This window comes from Micropterus salmoides, unplaced genomic scaffold (assembly GCF_014851395.1).
Source record: "Micropterus salmoides isolate LMB-PRFRI ecotype aquatic unplaced genomic scaffold, ASM1485139v1 Ms_hic_scaffold_1821, whole genome shotgun sequence".
Taxonomy (NCBI): Eukaryota; Metazoa; Chordata; class Actinopteri; order Centrarchiformes; family Centrarchidae; genus Micropterus; species Micropterus salmoides.
Window position 1 is genome coordinate 10,504 of NW_024040953.1, and position 13,364 is coordinate 23,867.

Genomic DNA, 13,364 nt, shown 5'->3' on the forward strand with positions numbered 1-13,364 from the left:
ACACATATAAGCTAATTTTGAGCCGAATGAGCAGGGTTTTTGCATGCAACATGAATTTAGATATTTTATCCATATTGCCAAGCACACAACAGTTGTTGCAAAATACCAGTTCTGAATCACGTCAAACTAGCATGAGTAGCCACTAAAACACTTATATTAAATAAAGATAAACAAACATAATGTGGTTTTCATATATGACAAAAAAGCGGGAAAAGAAAATGTAGATTTTGATAGAATAGCTGTGATGAGGAAAAGTAAACAACTAAATTAAAATGTACCAAACCAAAAAATGTCAATAAAGACTTGTTAATATGCCCTTCTTTGTGCCAAACAACAAAAACAAATACAGCTACAAACTAATCAAAACACATTTATTTGTTGAATACATCACAGTGAACCAGAGCAAGTTTACTAAAACATTTCAGTTTTCCCAGTTAAAACAGTGCTTCCTGTTACCTTCACTTAGATGTCTTATTGGAAATCCTATCAGTAGATGACGGTATCTCTATCCTTTCTATTGGCCTCCATTTCTCCTCCTGTTTCCTCCCCTTTCTCTCTCTCCCTCTTTCTCTGCCTACAGGAAGCTGACTGTGGAAATATTGTCATCATTCATACTGATGGACTGCTGATCTCATTGCTGTCCATTCTGCAGCAACACACAGAGGCCAAAAGCTTGTCTATGACCCCTTTCCTCATGAAGACATACAGGACTAAGTCTGCAAGAGGATTCAACCTAACAAAGATGACATACAGATGTCTGAAGGTAATGTTATTTCTTGCTTCGTTTGACAGGTACCCAATGATGCTGGGCATGAAAAGCAACGTGTAATTAAGCAACACCAGGACCAAAATTCCCACAATTCGTCGTTTTTCATCAGAGGGTACCGAGATGGAAGCAGACAGTGTTTTGAGGGTCCCAACCAGGAAGAATATTAGCAGTGGGAAGGGAAGGAGGAGGAAAATGCCAGAGACAGTTTGTGGGACCTTAGGATTAACCTCAAATAAGAAAATGAAGAAAAAGAAAAGAGGAAGGGTCCAGACCACAATACACACCACCACAGAGAACTTGATGGTTCGTTTGAAGCGGTACCACATTGGGCAGGCGATGACCAAATACCTGTAATTCAAAGAAAAACACAGTCTTTGAGGAGCTTCAGAGTTACTAAACTAATACAATGTTCAGACACAGAAGGAGCTCCACACATACTAGATAGACAGACAGATACCTTTCCAGGGCAACACAGACCATGAAGCCAACACTGGCCATCAGAGCAGAAAGATAAATATCAATGAAGATGTCAGCTATCTTCAGATCTTTAAGTGGTACCACCTGAACGATCATGCAGCAGAGCTGGATGAGGTCGGTAATGAGAAGGTTGATGACGTAGATCGGAGCAACATGATCACTTCTCACCTGCAGGAAAACATTGGTAAAAGTAAACAAGCAGTTGTGAACATGTTGTGAAGTCCACCTCCTCCAAAATATGTCTTATTACTCTGCCCAATCACTGCAGTAACAAGACTAAGAGCCAGATTTCCTGCAGCTTCTGCAGCAGTTTTTCAGCCACAGATATGAAGCCTTCTGGCTCAAACACATGAGCTGAATTTATCAAACAGACTGGAGTCGCAAGTTGTGTGTCATGTTTGTGTTTGCAAGAGCCTTTCTCCTCATGAAGTTATTATAATTAAGGTTCAGGAGCAAGACCATGCCTCACTCTCTCTCACTAATCCAACCACTCGTGCTTCACTCTTTTCATCCACCTGTGCCTCTTTAATCCAATCACCTGCTCATACGTATATAAGCCTGTCAAACCCCTTTCTCTCTCGTTTGTTTCAGTTCTCACGACTGTTTGTATAGACTCAGACACACACACCCAACTACTTAAAAGTTATTGTTATAAAGTTATACTTAATTTAATATGGATCACGAGCTCGTTCTCAGCGCCTCGGACAGCGATCTGTATTGACGATCAGTCCTTGGTCTCCGAATCTCCTCTGTCCATAGTTACATCCACTCCCACGCGGCCAGCCACTCATCATCCGCGACCATCCTCCGTTATCCAAGTTTCTCAGCACCGCAACATCCACTATTCTCCGTCCAGCAGCTCCAGCCTGACTCCACCAAGCACATACAGAGGACGCAGCTGCCATCGCCAACCTTCAGGAGAAGTCTGGTCCTCCAGGCACCTGACAGTTTCACAGTGCCTCCATCTCATACCATCCCCAAATCACCTACCCTCCTATCAAAAAACATTGCACCCCATGGTCAGCCCACGGTCTGATTCTTCAGGAATTTGACAAAAATGATTTGCAATAACTTTAATGATTTAGGTAGCAATGTTTCAAGTTGCCGTTTCCTCCACACCTGTTCTTTTTGTGCCAGTGCCCACGGCAGAATCAGTTGCCCCCATAACCCCACCCAGCACAATTTCTGACCACGCAGGTACCTCAAAACACCGATACCATCATCCACGCCGTAGAATCCGCCCTGAAGCCCATCCCACCGCCAGTCCGTCAACTTCCTCATCCACAATTTCAATTCCGGTTTCCATCCATGCATCATGGTTATACCTGATCCATCATAATCATAAGTCCACCCTCGCCAAGCCTATACAGTGGCCAAGGTCTGAGCCAAAGATGTTGACAACGGATACACGATAGGTCGATTCACCAACCCCCCCCCTTCCTGATTAATTACACCAGCCATATCAGCACCACCACCAGGACTAACTTTCCCCCACGGCACCACGGCACCAAGCACCAATAGCCTCATCTTCAGTCCAGATCTTTTCATGCACTGCACAACCAACTCACACGACATCAACCTCAACCATCTTGCCGGCCACCTGCCTGGTCGGCTTAATCCGACAACTACCGGCGCTTCAAAGGCGTTGCCCACACGCCATGATTTCTGGAGTTTCCTTTGTTCAGCTTTTCTTGGAATGTTTCATATTACTTAACCATCCGCTCCACATTCGGGTGTCGAGCAGCACTAAGATACTTGATCCACTTCCTTTGAAGCCTCCTTCCCAACCTGACTTCACCATATTCCATAAATCCATCATATTTCTCCGTAGATTCCAAACTACCTCCTCTACCGTTGTACCAAACACCAATTTCTCTCCCTAATTGGATACCTAAATCTTGCCATTCGCATCATCCCACAAGGCCGATCCTTCCCTTCCCACTTACCACGACCCAATCTGCCTCAGTTTCGCCTCTTCATGATCACGTTGTACTCGGCAACACTTGTAAATGTTACTGAGATTGCGGCACAACTTCTTTTCTTCTCAAAATGGCCTCTCTAGACTTTACAACAACCACTCAACCCAACCCGAAGACGGCAGTTACTACGGTGGCAGATTGTTCACCTCACAGTTGCCGGCGGTACCTTACACCCTTTCCCCCTCCCTCCACAAGCCGTACCCCACAGTCATTGCTGCTATTCTTTGGGGGCTCACGTGGTACACAAAGCGATTCTTGGTTGCACCAAAACCCTCTCTTTGTGCCATCCAGGACGGTGAAGTCAAAAACTTTAACTCTTCTTTCCGCCTGCCATTCCCTTACATCGACATTGCATCACCAACCACTTTCACCACAATTACTCAGTTCTCAAATCAAACATCCACCATACGCATCTACTTTTGTGGTTAAACTCCTTCATCAGACTCATTACAGAGCTCCTGCCTCTAACATCTCTTACCCCCCACATTAACACATTACTCATTTTCGCTTAGCCCAGCAACACATTTTTTGGGGGTCATACAGCAAGACGCTTATAGAGACGTGCCCCGACCCCCCGGTTCCTAGCCACACCGGCCACCACAACCTGATCAAACCCCTTCATCCATACCTTCTCGACCCCTTCATCCTATCCTAGCCATTGGCTAATTTATTAATAATTATGCTTAAGATTATATAATAATTTTATGAGTGACATGAGTAATAGCATACCAGTTTTTGTGGAGTTGATGACCAAATTGAATATTTATTTATATACCATAGTATGAAATGTGACTACTGAGCTCTCCCTCACTCACAGGATGCGTCTGGAGGGCAATACAAGGTGCTGACTGCATAATGACCTGCTGTTTTAGTAAATGAGACACTGAATACACACAGATTACGACCACAGACTCAATGAAAACCGCAGCGCACATTTGCACAATACAATTTTCTTAGGAAATCAGGCATAGTCTACCACCATGCAAACAGTCATGTGAGGCTACTTAGACATAGTGGTTCTTTGAACTAAATGTTAATATGCTGATGTTTGGCAGGTAATGTGTACCATGTTACATGTTTAGGGTGTTAGCATGCTAAAATCTGCTAGTTAGGACAAACACAAAGTACAGCTGAGGCTGGTAGGAATGTCATTAGTTTTGACATATTTAGTCATAAACCAAAGTATTGGACAAATCAAACATTTTGACCTGATCATGGCACTAGATGAAAAGTCAGGGGATCACAAAAGGTATTATGATTCAACCACTGGGCTCCATGAATGTCTGTATGTATGTAATGTCTGTAATGTATAATTTTTGTTTATGGCAATCCATCCGATAGTTTTCGAGACATTTTATTGAAAAACAAAAACATCAATCTGATGGTGGCACTAAAGGAAACGTCAAGGGACATAAAAAGGTCAGTAGGCTTCATCCTCTGGGGAATATGAAAGTCTACAACATTTCACACGTTACTTGATTGTTTAATAAAAAACCCAAATAATGAGCCCAAATAATGCTGTGCAAATCGCTCTGATAAACGTGACGACTATTTTCTACTTGAGTTTCAACCAGTGCCATTAACCTCAGCAGTTGAAGAGAAGGCTGGAATGGAGCCATACATGTAAACTGCATGTGCTTAGGGTCTAATCAGCTTCATCCATCCATACATCCATCGTCAACTGCTTATCCTGCTCATCCCTTTGTCCCAGCCCAAAAGCCAGATCAAGATCCTTTACAGACAGACAGACAGACAGACAGACTGTAAGACAGACAAAGACAGGAAATACATAAATCTGTTATAAATTACATACCAGAGAATAATGACCATATATGGCCAAGAGGGTCAAAGGAAGGCCGATACAAATGATTATGTATGTCCCCACATTCATGATGGATGCAACTCCTCCATTAAATTCATAGGTTTCAAAGATGATGTTGTGATAGTAGTCAGAGGTGCTGTTGCTGCTATTCTTGTTGTCAGAGGTGGTGTTGCTGTAATTGTTGTTGTCCGAGGTGGTTTTGCTGTAATTCTGGTAGTTGGAGGTGATGTTACTGTAATCATTGCTTTTGTCCCGTGGGCTGCTATTACTGAAGAAATCTTCCATTCTTCAGAGTGAAACCTGTTGTTTGAGAGATCAGGAGGCAGGTTTAAAGTTTTAAGCTTTAAGTTGAAGTTCAACAAATACAGTGCACCTATAGTATACCAATAATAATGTCAAATAAAGAAATGTGTCATATTTTCAGTTTATATTGTAATTCCTCAACATTTGTTACATTATCTGCTAATAATATTTAATCAAAAAATAGAGTTTCCGATAGGATGCGCTGGTGATAAATATTTAGCCCCTCTGCCCTCTGACTGATTGATCCACTTGATGAACCATCTGCATATTGTATTGTATATATACCCGAACCTGCCAGGAGACTTTTAATCAACATCTCAGCTGTCAAGATTTCCTTGAAAACTACAAACATCACTATAAAAACCTCAGTGGATTAATGTTGGGTCAGAACAATAGACGTAGTAATAATAATAATATTACCATAATCACAATAATAATAGTAATAACGATGAGTTTCTTGTTCATAGATTTCACACTTACTTATGCCTGCTCATATAATTTTCTTTCATTATTTTTATCTCATTTTATTTTATTCCAAAAAAGATATATTTTTGCATGTTTGTTTGTTTGTTGCTATTTTCTAAAACTGCTTTTTTGTCTTTGCTTCACAATGACATGCTTGTATTTTTTATAATCAGAAAGGGAAGGTAAGAGAGTGAAACCAGAACAGTCTCTGTTCAAGTGCTCATGGATAAATTGTTCTGGATCCTGACATGACTGCCTGCCTTCACATAGCTGCAACATTATAGCAAAATAATGGCTCAGAAAGTAACATAAAATAGTATGTTTTTTCACTTAAAATATTCCAAAACCAATTAAAAAGTAGACTCTATAGTAAAAGTGATCCCCTGTCCTGTTGATCATGATTTGTCCTCTAGTGTTTTGTGATGTTGTTGAAACTGTCATGATGATGTTTTGCTAACTTTGTGTCAGGTTAAAAAAAGATGAACAATTTACAAATTATAAATCAGTAAGATGATGAAAATGACATACATCAATCATAATCAGTCTTTTTATGCATTTACTGTATATGAGAATAGAGCTATACTTAAATATGTAGTAGTATAAATGTGCAGCCCAAAGTCATTTCCCTGGTGCTTTTTTTCAGTTGTACAAAACTGATTGGTTAATCAGACAGAGTTACTGTTAAATGCTACTCTACACAACCCTGCTGATGTTTCTATTTTTTCATGTGTGACTTAAAATGTAAATTGGTAAAATGTGAATATTTCACTATAAATGTAATGTAAATGACCCCCCCCCCTCCCCCAACAAAGCCACTTGAAAACTTGTGTCCCCCAAAAATTCAGTGTTTCTTCTTGTAAACTCTTTTGTCCCATAAATGTACCAGTTTATTCTCAGAGGATATCCCAGAGTATCCAGTGAGGTAGCATTTGTTGTGAGGAGCTACAGAGATAACGTGCCAACATGTGCATGTAGCACAGTATGTAATGTAAACACTTACAGTGACTACCAGGATGTGGGGGTGGAAACAACAACACATAAGATGATGTGAAACATTAGTCAAGCAATTATATTTGGTTAAAAGGCAACTAATAAACCCAGTAAAGCAATCAATCGTACAGTTGCCACGCTCCCCGTGTGTTATCCTGACAACACATTAGTTTCGACAGACCAGATTACAAACAGATTATCTGTTTGGAAACCTTTTAATGCTGTAAAGCATATTGTATAACTTTTATTGTGATCTGTCAGCACTGAAATCAAGTTTGACTGTGAAAAATAAATGTTTTGTGTTGCAGTATTTTATTTTTCAGTTAAAGACGTATGAGGTTTTTGAAGTAGCAAAAAACAACAACAGCAATTTCATATCCCTAATAGGCTTTTTTATGTTCTTTGGAGTGTCACCTTTGCCCTTATATTAGTTGTATTCAAGAAAAAAGCTTTAATGTCCATGCTTAGAATGGCAGAAATGTAGCTACCTAGAAAGAAATAACCATATTTCACTAGAATACCACATATTTGATGCATCACGAGTACAAACTGGATCTGCGTTGTTGTTTTTTTCCTGTCAGTGATAATATTCAGTATTCATACAACAAGTAATTATGAATTGCCTGATTAAATTTTGTAAAATATTGAAAATGTGGGATAAGAAGCCTCATTCAGCACAACAGGTGACATTGTGATATAACATGACACTTTTGTTGTGCTGAAGGACAAAAGCGTGACTTTTAGATACACTATGTAATCCATTATTTTATATGTTGCTGTTAACACCAACACAATTATGACATGGGTGTTCATTTATATTTTAGGATGAATTTCTACATTTTGACACTTTAGAGCTCAATAACTTAATTGAATAGTTTTCAACACAAATACTTCAGTGTCAAAAGAAGTAGTAAAGGATTACTAGCAATACTTTATTGACCCTCCTAAATGCAAGTTTTTCTCATAACCTGTTTAAACAAGTACATAAAACCTTTGTGAAAGAACATTATATATTTGTCAAATACCACACTAGTTTACTAGTATATTTAAAAATGACCAATGACCAAAATGACCAAAACCCCAAACACTTTATTCATAGCCAGTGAAAAGGACATTTACATGTTGCAATTCTGATGTGAAGCTGAGGAGTCCAACAGTGTGTCTGTGTGGCGGGTCAGTCTGCATCCCTTGTTGGAGGTAACTGTGTTTGTTGACCTGTAACAGTTGGAGGTTAACCAGTTAGAGGTTACTCCAACATCATCTGTGTGTGGTTATGGCAACAGCCACACACAGAGCAATAATATATTAAATCAATCACTGAGGAAAGTGGTTACACAGGACATTTCACTTTGAGTATAACTGGCTAAGTTGGTTATTATAAGGTCCTGTTGCAAAAACTGACAGTGTCCAAATGAGACTATGTTGTCTCAACAAGTCTTTATACCTAAACGACTCCCAAAACGACATATATGACCATTGAAAAGTACCAGCGACAGGTGTACCGCACATTAAATACGTGATGTCACATGAAAGTACACGTGGTTAACATTGGGAAATGTAGTAAAATGCAGTTTGGTTAGGTTTACGCAACAAAACTATGTGGTTAGGTTTAGGAGAATTTGTTTGGGGTTGAAATACTCACAATGTAAGTCGCCTACGTTTTTTAACTTTTTAAATAAGTCACTGTTGAACTTTGTCTCCTCCTGTGTTTGTTTCGACCCATACATCCAACACAATGAACTCCTAATGCAGACTTTGTCGCTCTTATAATTACAACGACCAGTAGACGTCTCAACCTGACAATAAACATAAATATGGGTTGGAATATGCTGCTGCACCGTTGACCTGGCAGTTTTTCTGGTGACGGGTTGTGTTGTTTATACAATGTGAGTAGGTTTGCCAACTTCCTTACAACCAAATAAGGGACAAGGTGTCACAGTGGTGTGGGTATGGTGTTGTATGAATATAAAGTATATATATTCATATTCTTGTTCAATTGGAAAGTCAAAGAAAATGTAGATTCCATTAGTCTATAGCTTTATTAAAATAATATTATTATGTTAGGTTATGTGATGAATACATTATCAAATAAATTACATTTTGGAGCTTTACAGCAACCACTCCAAACGACAAAAATGCGGAAAACGGGCCACAGTTATTGTGACGAGATGAGAATTGATGAAATTTGGGACAGGGAAGTCAGGAGTAGGCGTGGCCAGGACAGGAGTCGGGACAACTGCTCATAATTCGTGACTGTCACAAATTTTTCGGGGTGTCTGGTCACCCTAGCTGCAGTAGATGTCACCAAGAATATTGCTTTCACTTTTAGCTAGTTGTACATTTGAATGCATGCTGAGTAAAGTCATTCTCACCTCCATGGTCAACAGTGAATTCCCAATAGCATAATGTACAGACGGCCTTTGTGGAGTCACTGCTGACGTACGGGCTTAACCCGTTTTTGCTTCTCTTGATTGTTGTAGTTGCAGTCTTCTTTTTTGCAGTTATATCCATATTTGAAACATGCTAAACATGCTAAACCTAGGCTAAACATCAGGCATCAAAGAAACCAGGTTTTTTTACAGGAATTTCTATATGTACACTTTACGAACAACTGATTTACATGAAGAGGCCTGTGATTGGATGACAGGTGATGACAGCATATGATCTGCTACTGCTGCTGTATCAGATCTAGGATCTGTAAAAACAAATTTTTCACACTTAGCTATATTGTTACTTTTAGGACATGTCTATCAAGTAAATTTACATGCAGCAGCAACACATTCCCCTTTTAACTGGCAAGGATCCCAGAGCAGAAGGGGCTTCTGTGTTTTAACAAAGCTAACATTAGCTGAGTTAGCACTGCAGTATCAAGATCCACAAACAGCAACATGAAAAACCAGACGCGTCCAATCTACTACAACTGTTATTTAGTTGGCTTTAAATCAGATGTAATGTTAAAACACTTTCTTTTCACAGTCCCTCAGTATTACAACATTAGTCCCACATCGCCCTAACCTGTGGGAGTAACGTTACAATAGATGCTAGCTACATTGGCCACACAACATGGTAATGCCAAATCCAACAGGCTGATCTTAAAAATATACACTAAAACAGCATAAAACATTGCAAAACTTACAGCTTCCAAGTTTGAAGTCAGGTTTCGGACAGCGGGTATTGAACCAATACCTGCCCTTGTTGAGAAAGTAGTCCAGAGGAAAATAAATCAGAAATAAATGTTAACCACACAGCTCTTCTGTCCCCTGAGGCGCGGGGCACGGGGGTCCTTGTAGTGATTTTTGCTGGTCTATGCAGTCAACAACAGAGAAATTCCTGCGCTTAAGTTTGCTCTTTAAGTTTTATACTCTGAAAGCAGTCCAAAGCGAAGTATTCAGTTTTTGTGGGGACATTTCCATCAAAAATAAAGTCAATCCACTGGGTCTTCACTTTCTCAGATGGTGAGATGGTATGTAAGACCTTGCAGCCAAAAACAGAGCTATTAGTGTTCTTTGTTCATCTTCCACATACTCATGTTGCCAGAGTCTGCATTAGCAAGGAAATAACAATGGCAGCAAGCTAGATTTACTAGGTTTCGGTGGGCGGGATGGTCACCTAGCCGGAGGTGGTGCAATTGTTACAATGACATAGCTAAGTAACAGCTGGATTTCTGGTAGTTCAGGAGCAGTGTTTTCTGTCAGATAGAATTTCTCCCTTTGGCTGGGCACAAAAAAAATCTACGGTATACATAATAACACACGAAAGGAAACATGCCCTCTTTAGTGTATAGGGGAGAGAGGGGTATGTTGTCACACTTTTCACACCATCTGATATTTACTGAGCACCGTACTTCACAATGGTACAAATGCCATACCAAATGAAAGAATGAAGTCTTGGGCAGAAGTTTTGTATTAATTACATATTCATATCTTATCTCATTATGGAGCTGTAGACTGTTGAATAGAGGGTGTGCACTTGTGACAGTTTGCCCCATCTGCAGGTAAGTTGTCACACTGGATTATCAAACAGTTGGAACACTTAATTGTGAATATTGTTTTCAATTTCAAATTGTAACCAGAACTAAAAGTAAAATCAATTAACAATCAAGCCTAGAGAATTTGGAAAATAAATAATTTAATTCAAAACACAGATGTTGGCAGAGCAGACATTAAGTGGGACAACGTCTTTCTTTGAACTGTGAAATCAAACGTTCTCTGGAGTGCAAATAGATCTATGGTAATTGAATGTAATACTGCAGATAACTTTCTTAAATGTATAACTTCTTAACTAAACAGATGTGGTGTTTAAACACACTAATGCAACAATGTGCATTTTTGCACATATGTATCTGACTAATTAGACATGTGTTTAGAGTCACAGTTCTGGCACACATAAATTGCCTGGCCTGAGGTGCAAACATCGCAGGCCCATTTGTTGCATTTCACACACTTAAACCACGTATTCTTTCGAATACTGCATGAATCCACATAGATGAGGCCAAAAGAAATGTCAGCGGTTTACGTCAAAATCCTTAGCTGTACTTCTGATTGATTTGTTCTTCACCTGCCTGACTGTCTTTAACATTATGTCAGGCGGTGTACTGTCATTCTGTCTTCTGTTGATAATTTTCTTCCTTCCTTCAAAAACACATACCTCCTTGCAATTACAAGCTTATTTGTCTATTATCCTTGTTGCCTAACTAAATTAATAACTGGATCATGTAGTGTCTGTGTGTGTGTGTGTGTGTGTGTATCTACTAACATACTACATGCCATACCGTATATACTCTGTCTTGTCCAGGCATATGGCTGCTGCTGTAAACTACAGTGTGTAATATTCTATTTACAGAATCATTTAATACTTGTGTCAGAGGTAATTACACAATTTCACATAGTTTTTTTGAGCATGTTCTATGTGTTTATTTGTACTGGGGCAAGTAATCACATGTGGCGACTTGGTTTGAAGTGCAAATGTTTTACTTTTGAAGCAAAAAAATATTAAAATTGTGTTCACCTCAGATTAGAGTGACCTTGACCACATGTGAACAGGAAATTGAACATAGAAAAAGAAGTCACACAAAATGATTTTTGACATAGAGCCTCTAGTGTTGGAGTTATGAGCAGTGTGACAACTTACCCCGCTCTCCCCTACCCAACATTGTTCTTACAGCTACTGTATTATTATCAGTATCTCCTTCAGAGATGGGAGGTGCAGTTCACTATAATACAGTATCTGCACAATGCAAAACGTCACAAACAGGAAAGCTGCCTTGTGGAAGCTTTATGTACTAAAGTAGATTTGAAATGGATCTCAGACATGATATGAGAAAGAGGAAGCAGGAGATGTTGATGGAAGTGTATCCCACTGCATAGTTTAAATTGAAAATATGTGCATGTGATCCCGTCTCATATCTTATAAGTCAGTAAAAGTGAAATATTGTACAAGTTTAACACTGTGACTAAACAGATTTCATATTTACTTTCAAGTACTGTACTTATGCACAGTATTGTGCACTAGTACCGTCACTGTCCGTTTCCGTTTTTACCTACTTTATTATTTTATTTAAGGAAACTTAATATAACAGTACATGGCTAAAGATAAACATCAGCGGCTTCCCACCTTTTTTTGGCTCAAGCAGTGTCTTGGGACCCCTGGTCATGTTTCAGATGCCTGTGAATTGTCAACAGTTCCACCAAAAAGTATTATCCACTTTACACTTCTCAGATGAAAATAAAAATAAATAAAGGTGAAAAGGGGTAAAATTATCCACTGTCCACAAAAAAAAACAAAGATTATACAAAGTTTTTAAGAAATGGATCACAGATTTTTATTGCAGAAGAAAGAATTTGATGATCAGCTCTTTCCTGTGACCGACAGATTACGGACCACTGGACTAATCTGAGCTTAATATAAATTAGTTAGAACTAGTTCCCCACAAGAATACTTCAGTAGGCCTTGATGCGTAGCTCAGATTAAGACATTCATTTTGTAGATTAATTGCCTATTTTGAACATAAGCTCTAATTTGTTTTTCTAATTTTATTTTTACCTGGCATATCTCTAGTTTAGGCAGTTATTGTTGGAGGCCTTTCTGCAAGTAATGTTGACCTTTACAAGTTTTAATAAAACTGAATAAAACTGGGTCATGCAGTTTTCTCATTCTTTCTTTGAAATAAACTGATTCATGCTAACATAACTAAACAGCCAGATAATACTTCTTCACCTAGACACACTATTTCTTGGAAGGAATCTTGTTGTTACCAATCAATGGATTAATGTCAGGTCAGATAGATTGAACAGAGACTCAAAACTGGTTAGCACTTAAATGTAGTCAATGTCTAACCTTCCTATTATTTTCTTACTTAAGTATTTATACTTTTTCTTCTGTCTTCTTTCTTCTTTCTTAACCTCTTGTAAAATACTGTATCATTTTAAAAATATTTTTATTTAATTATTTTATCAAGTTCTTTGCTCCATTTCTTACACAAGTAGATTGGATTGGATGGAAAATAAAAATTGTATTCAAACAAGACAAAAATAAAAATAGGATTTAAACAAGACTTTAT

At 38.8% G+C, this 13,364-nt stretch overlaps 1 protein-coding gene across 1 annotated transcript; it reads right to left on the reverse strand.

The window, feature by feature from the left end:
* Nucleotides 1–295: 295 nt before the first annotated feature.
* On the reverse strand, nt 296–5,332 carry LOC119909686 (mas-related G-protein coupled receptor member A8-like). The gene is made up of 4 exons (XM_038727897.1): nt 5,039–5,332; nt 4,895–4,957; nt 1,227–1,414; nt 296–1,117 (listed from the first exon to the last, which is right to left on the reverse strand). Exons 1-4 carry the CDS (start codon nt 5,330–5,332, stop codon nt 610–612), a joined length of 1,053 nt encoding a protein of 350 aa, XP_038583825.1. The 3' UTR covers nt 296–609.
* Nucleotides 5,333–13,364: the final 8,032 nt, after the last annotated feature.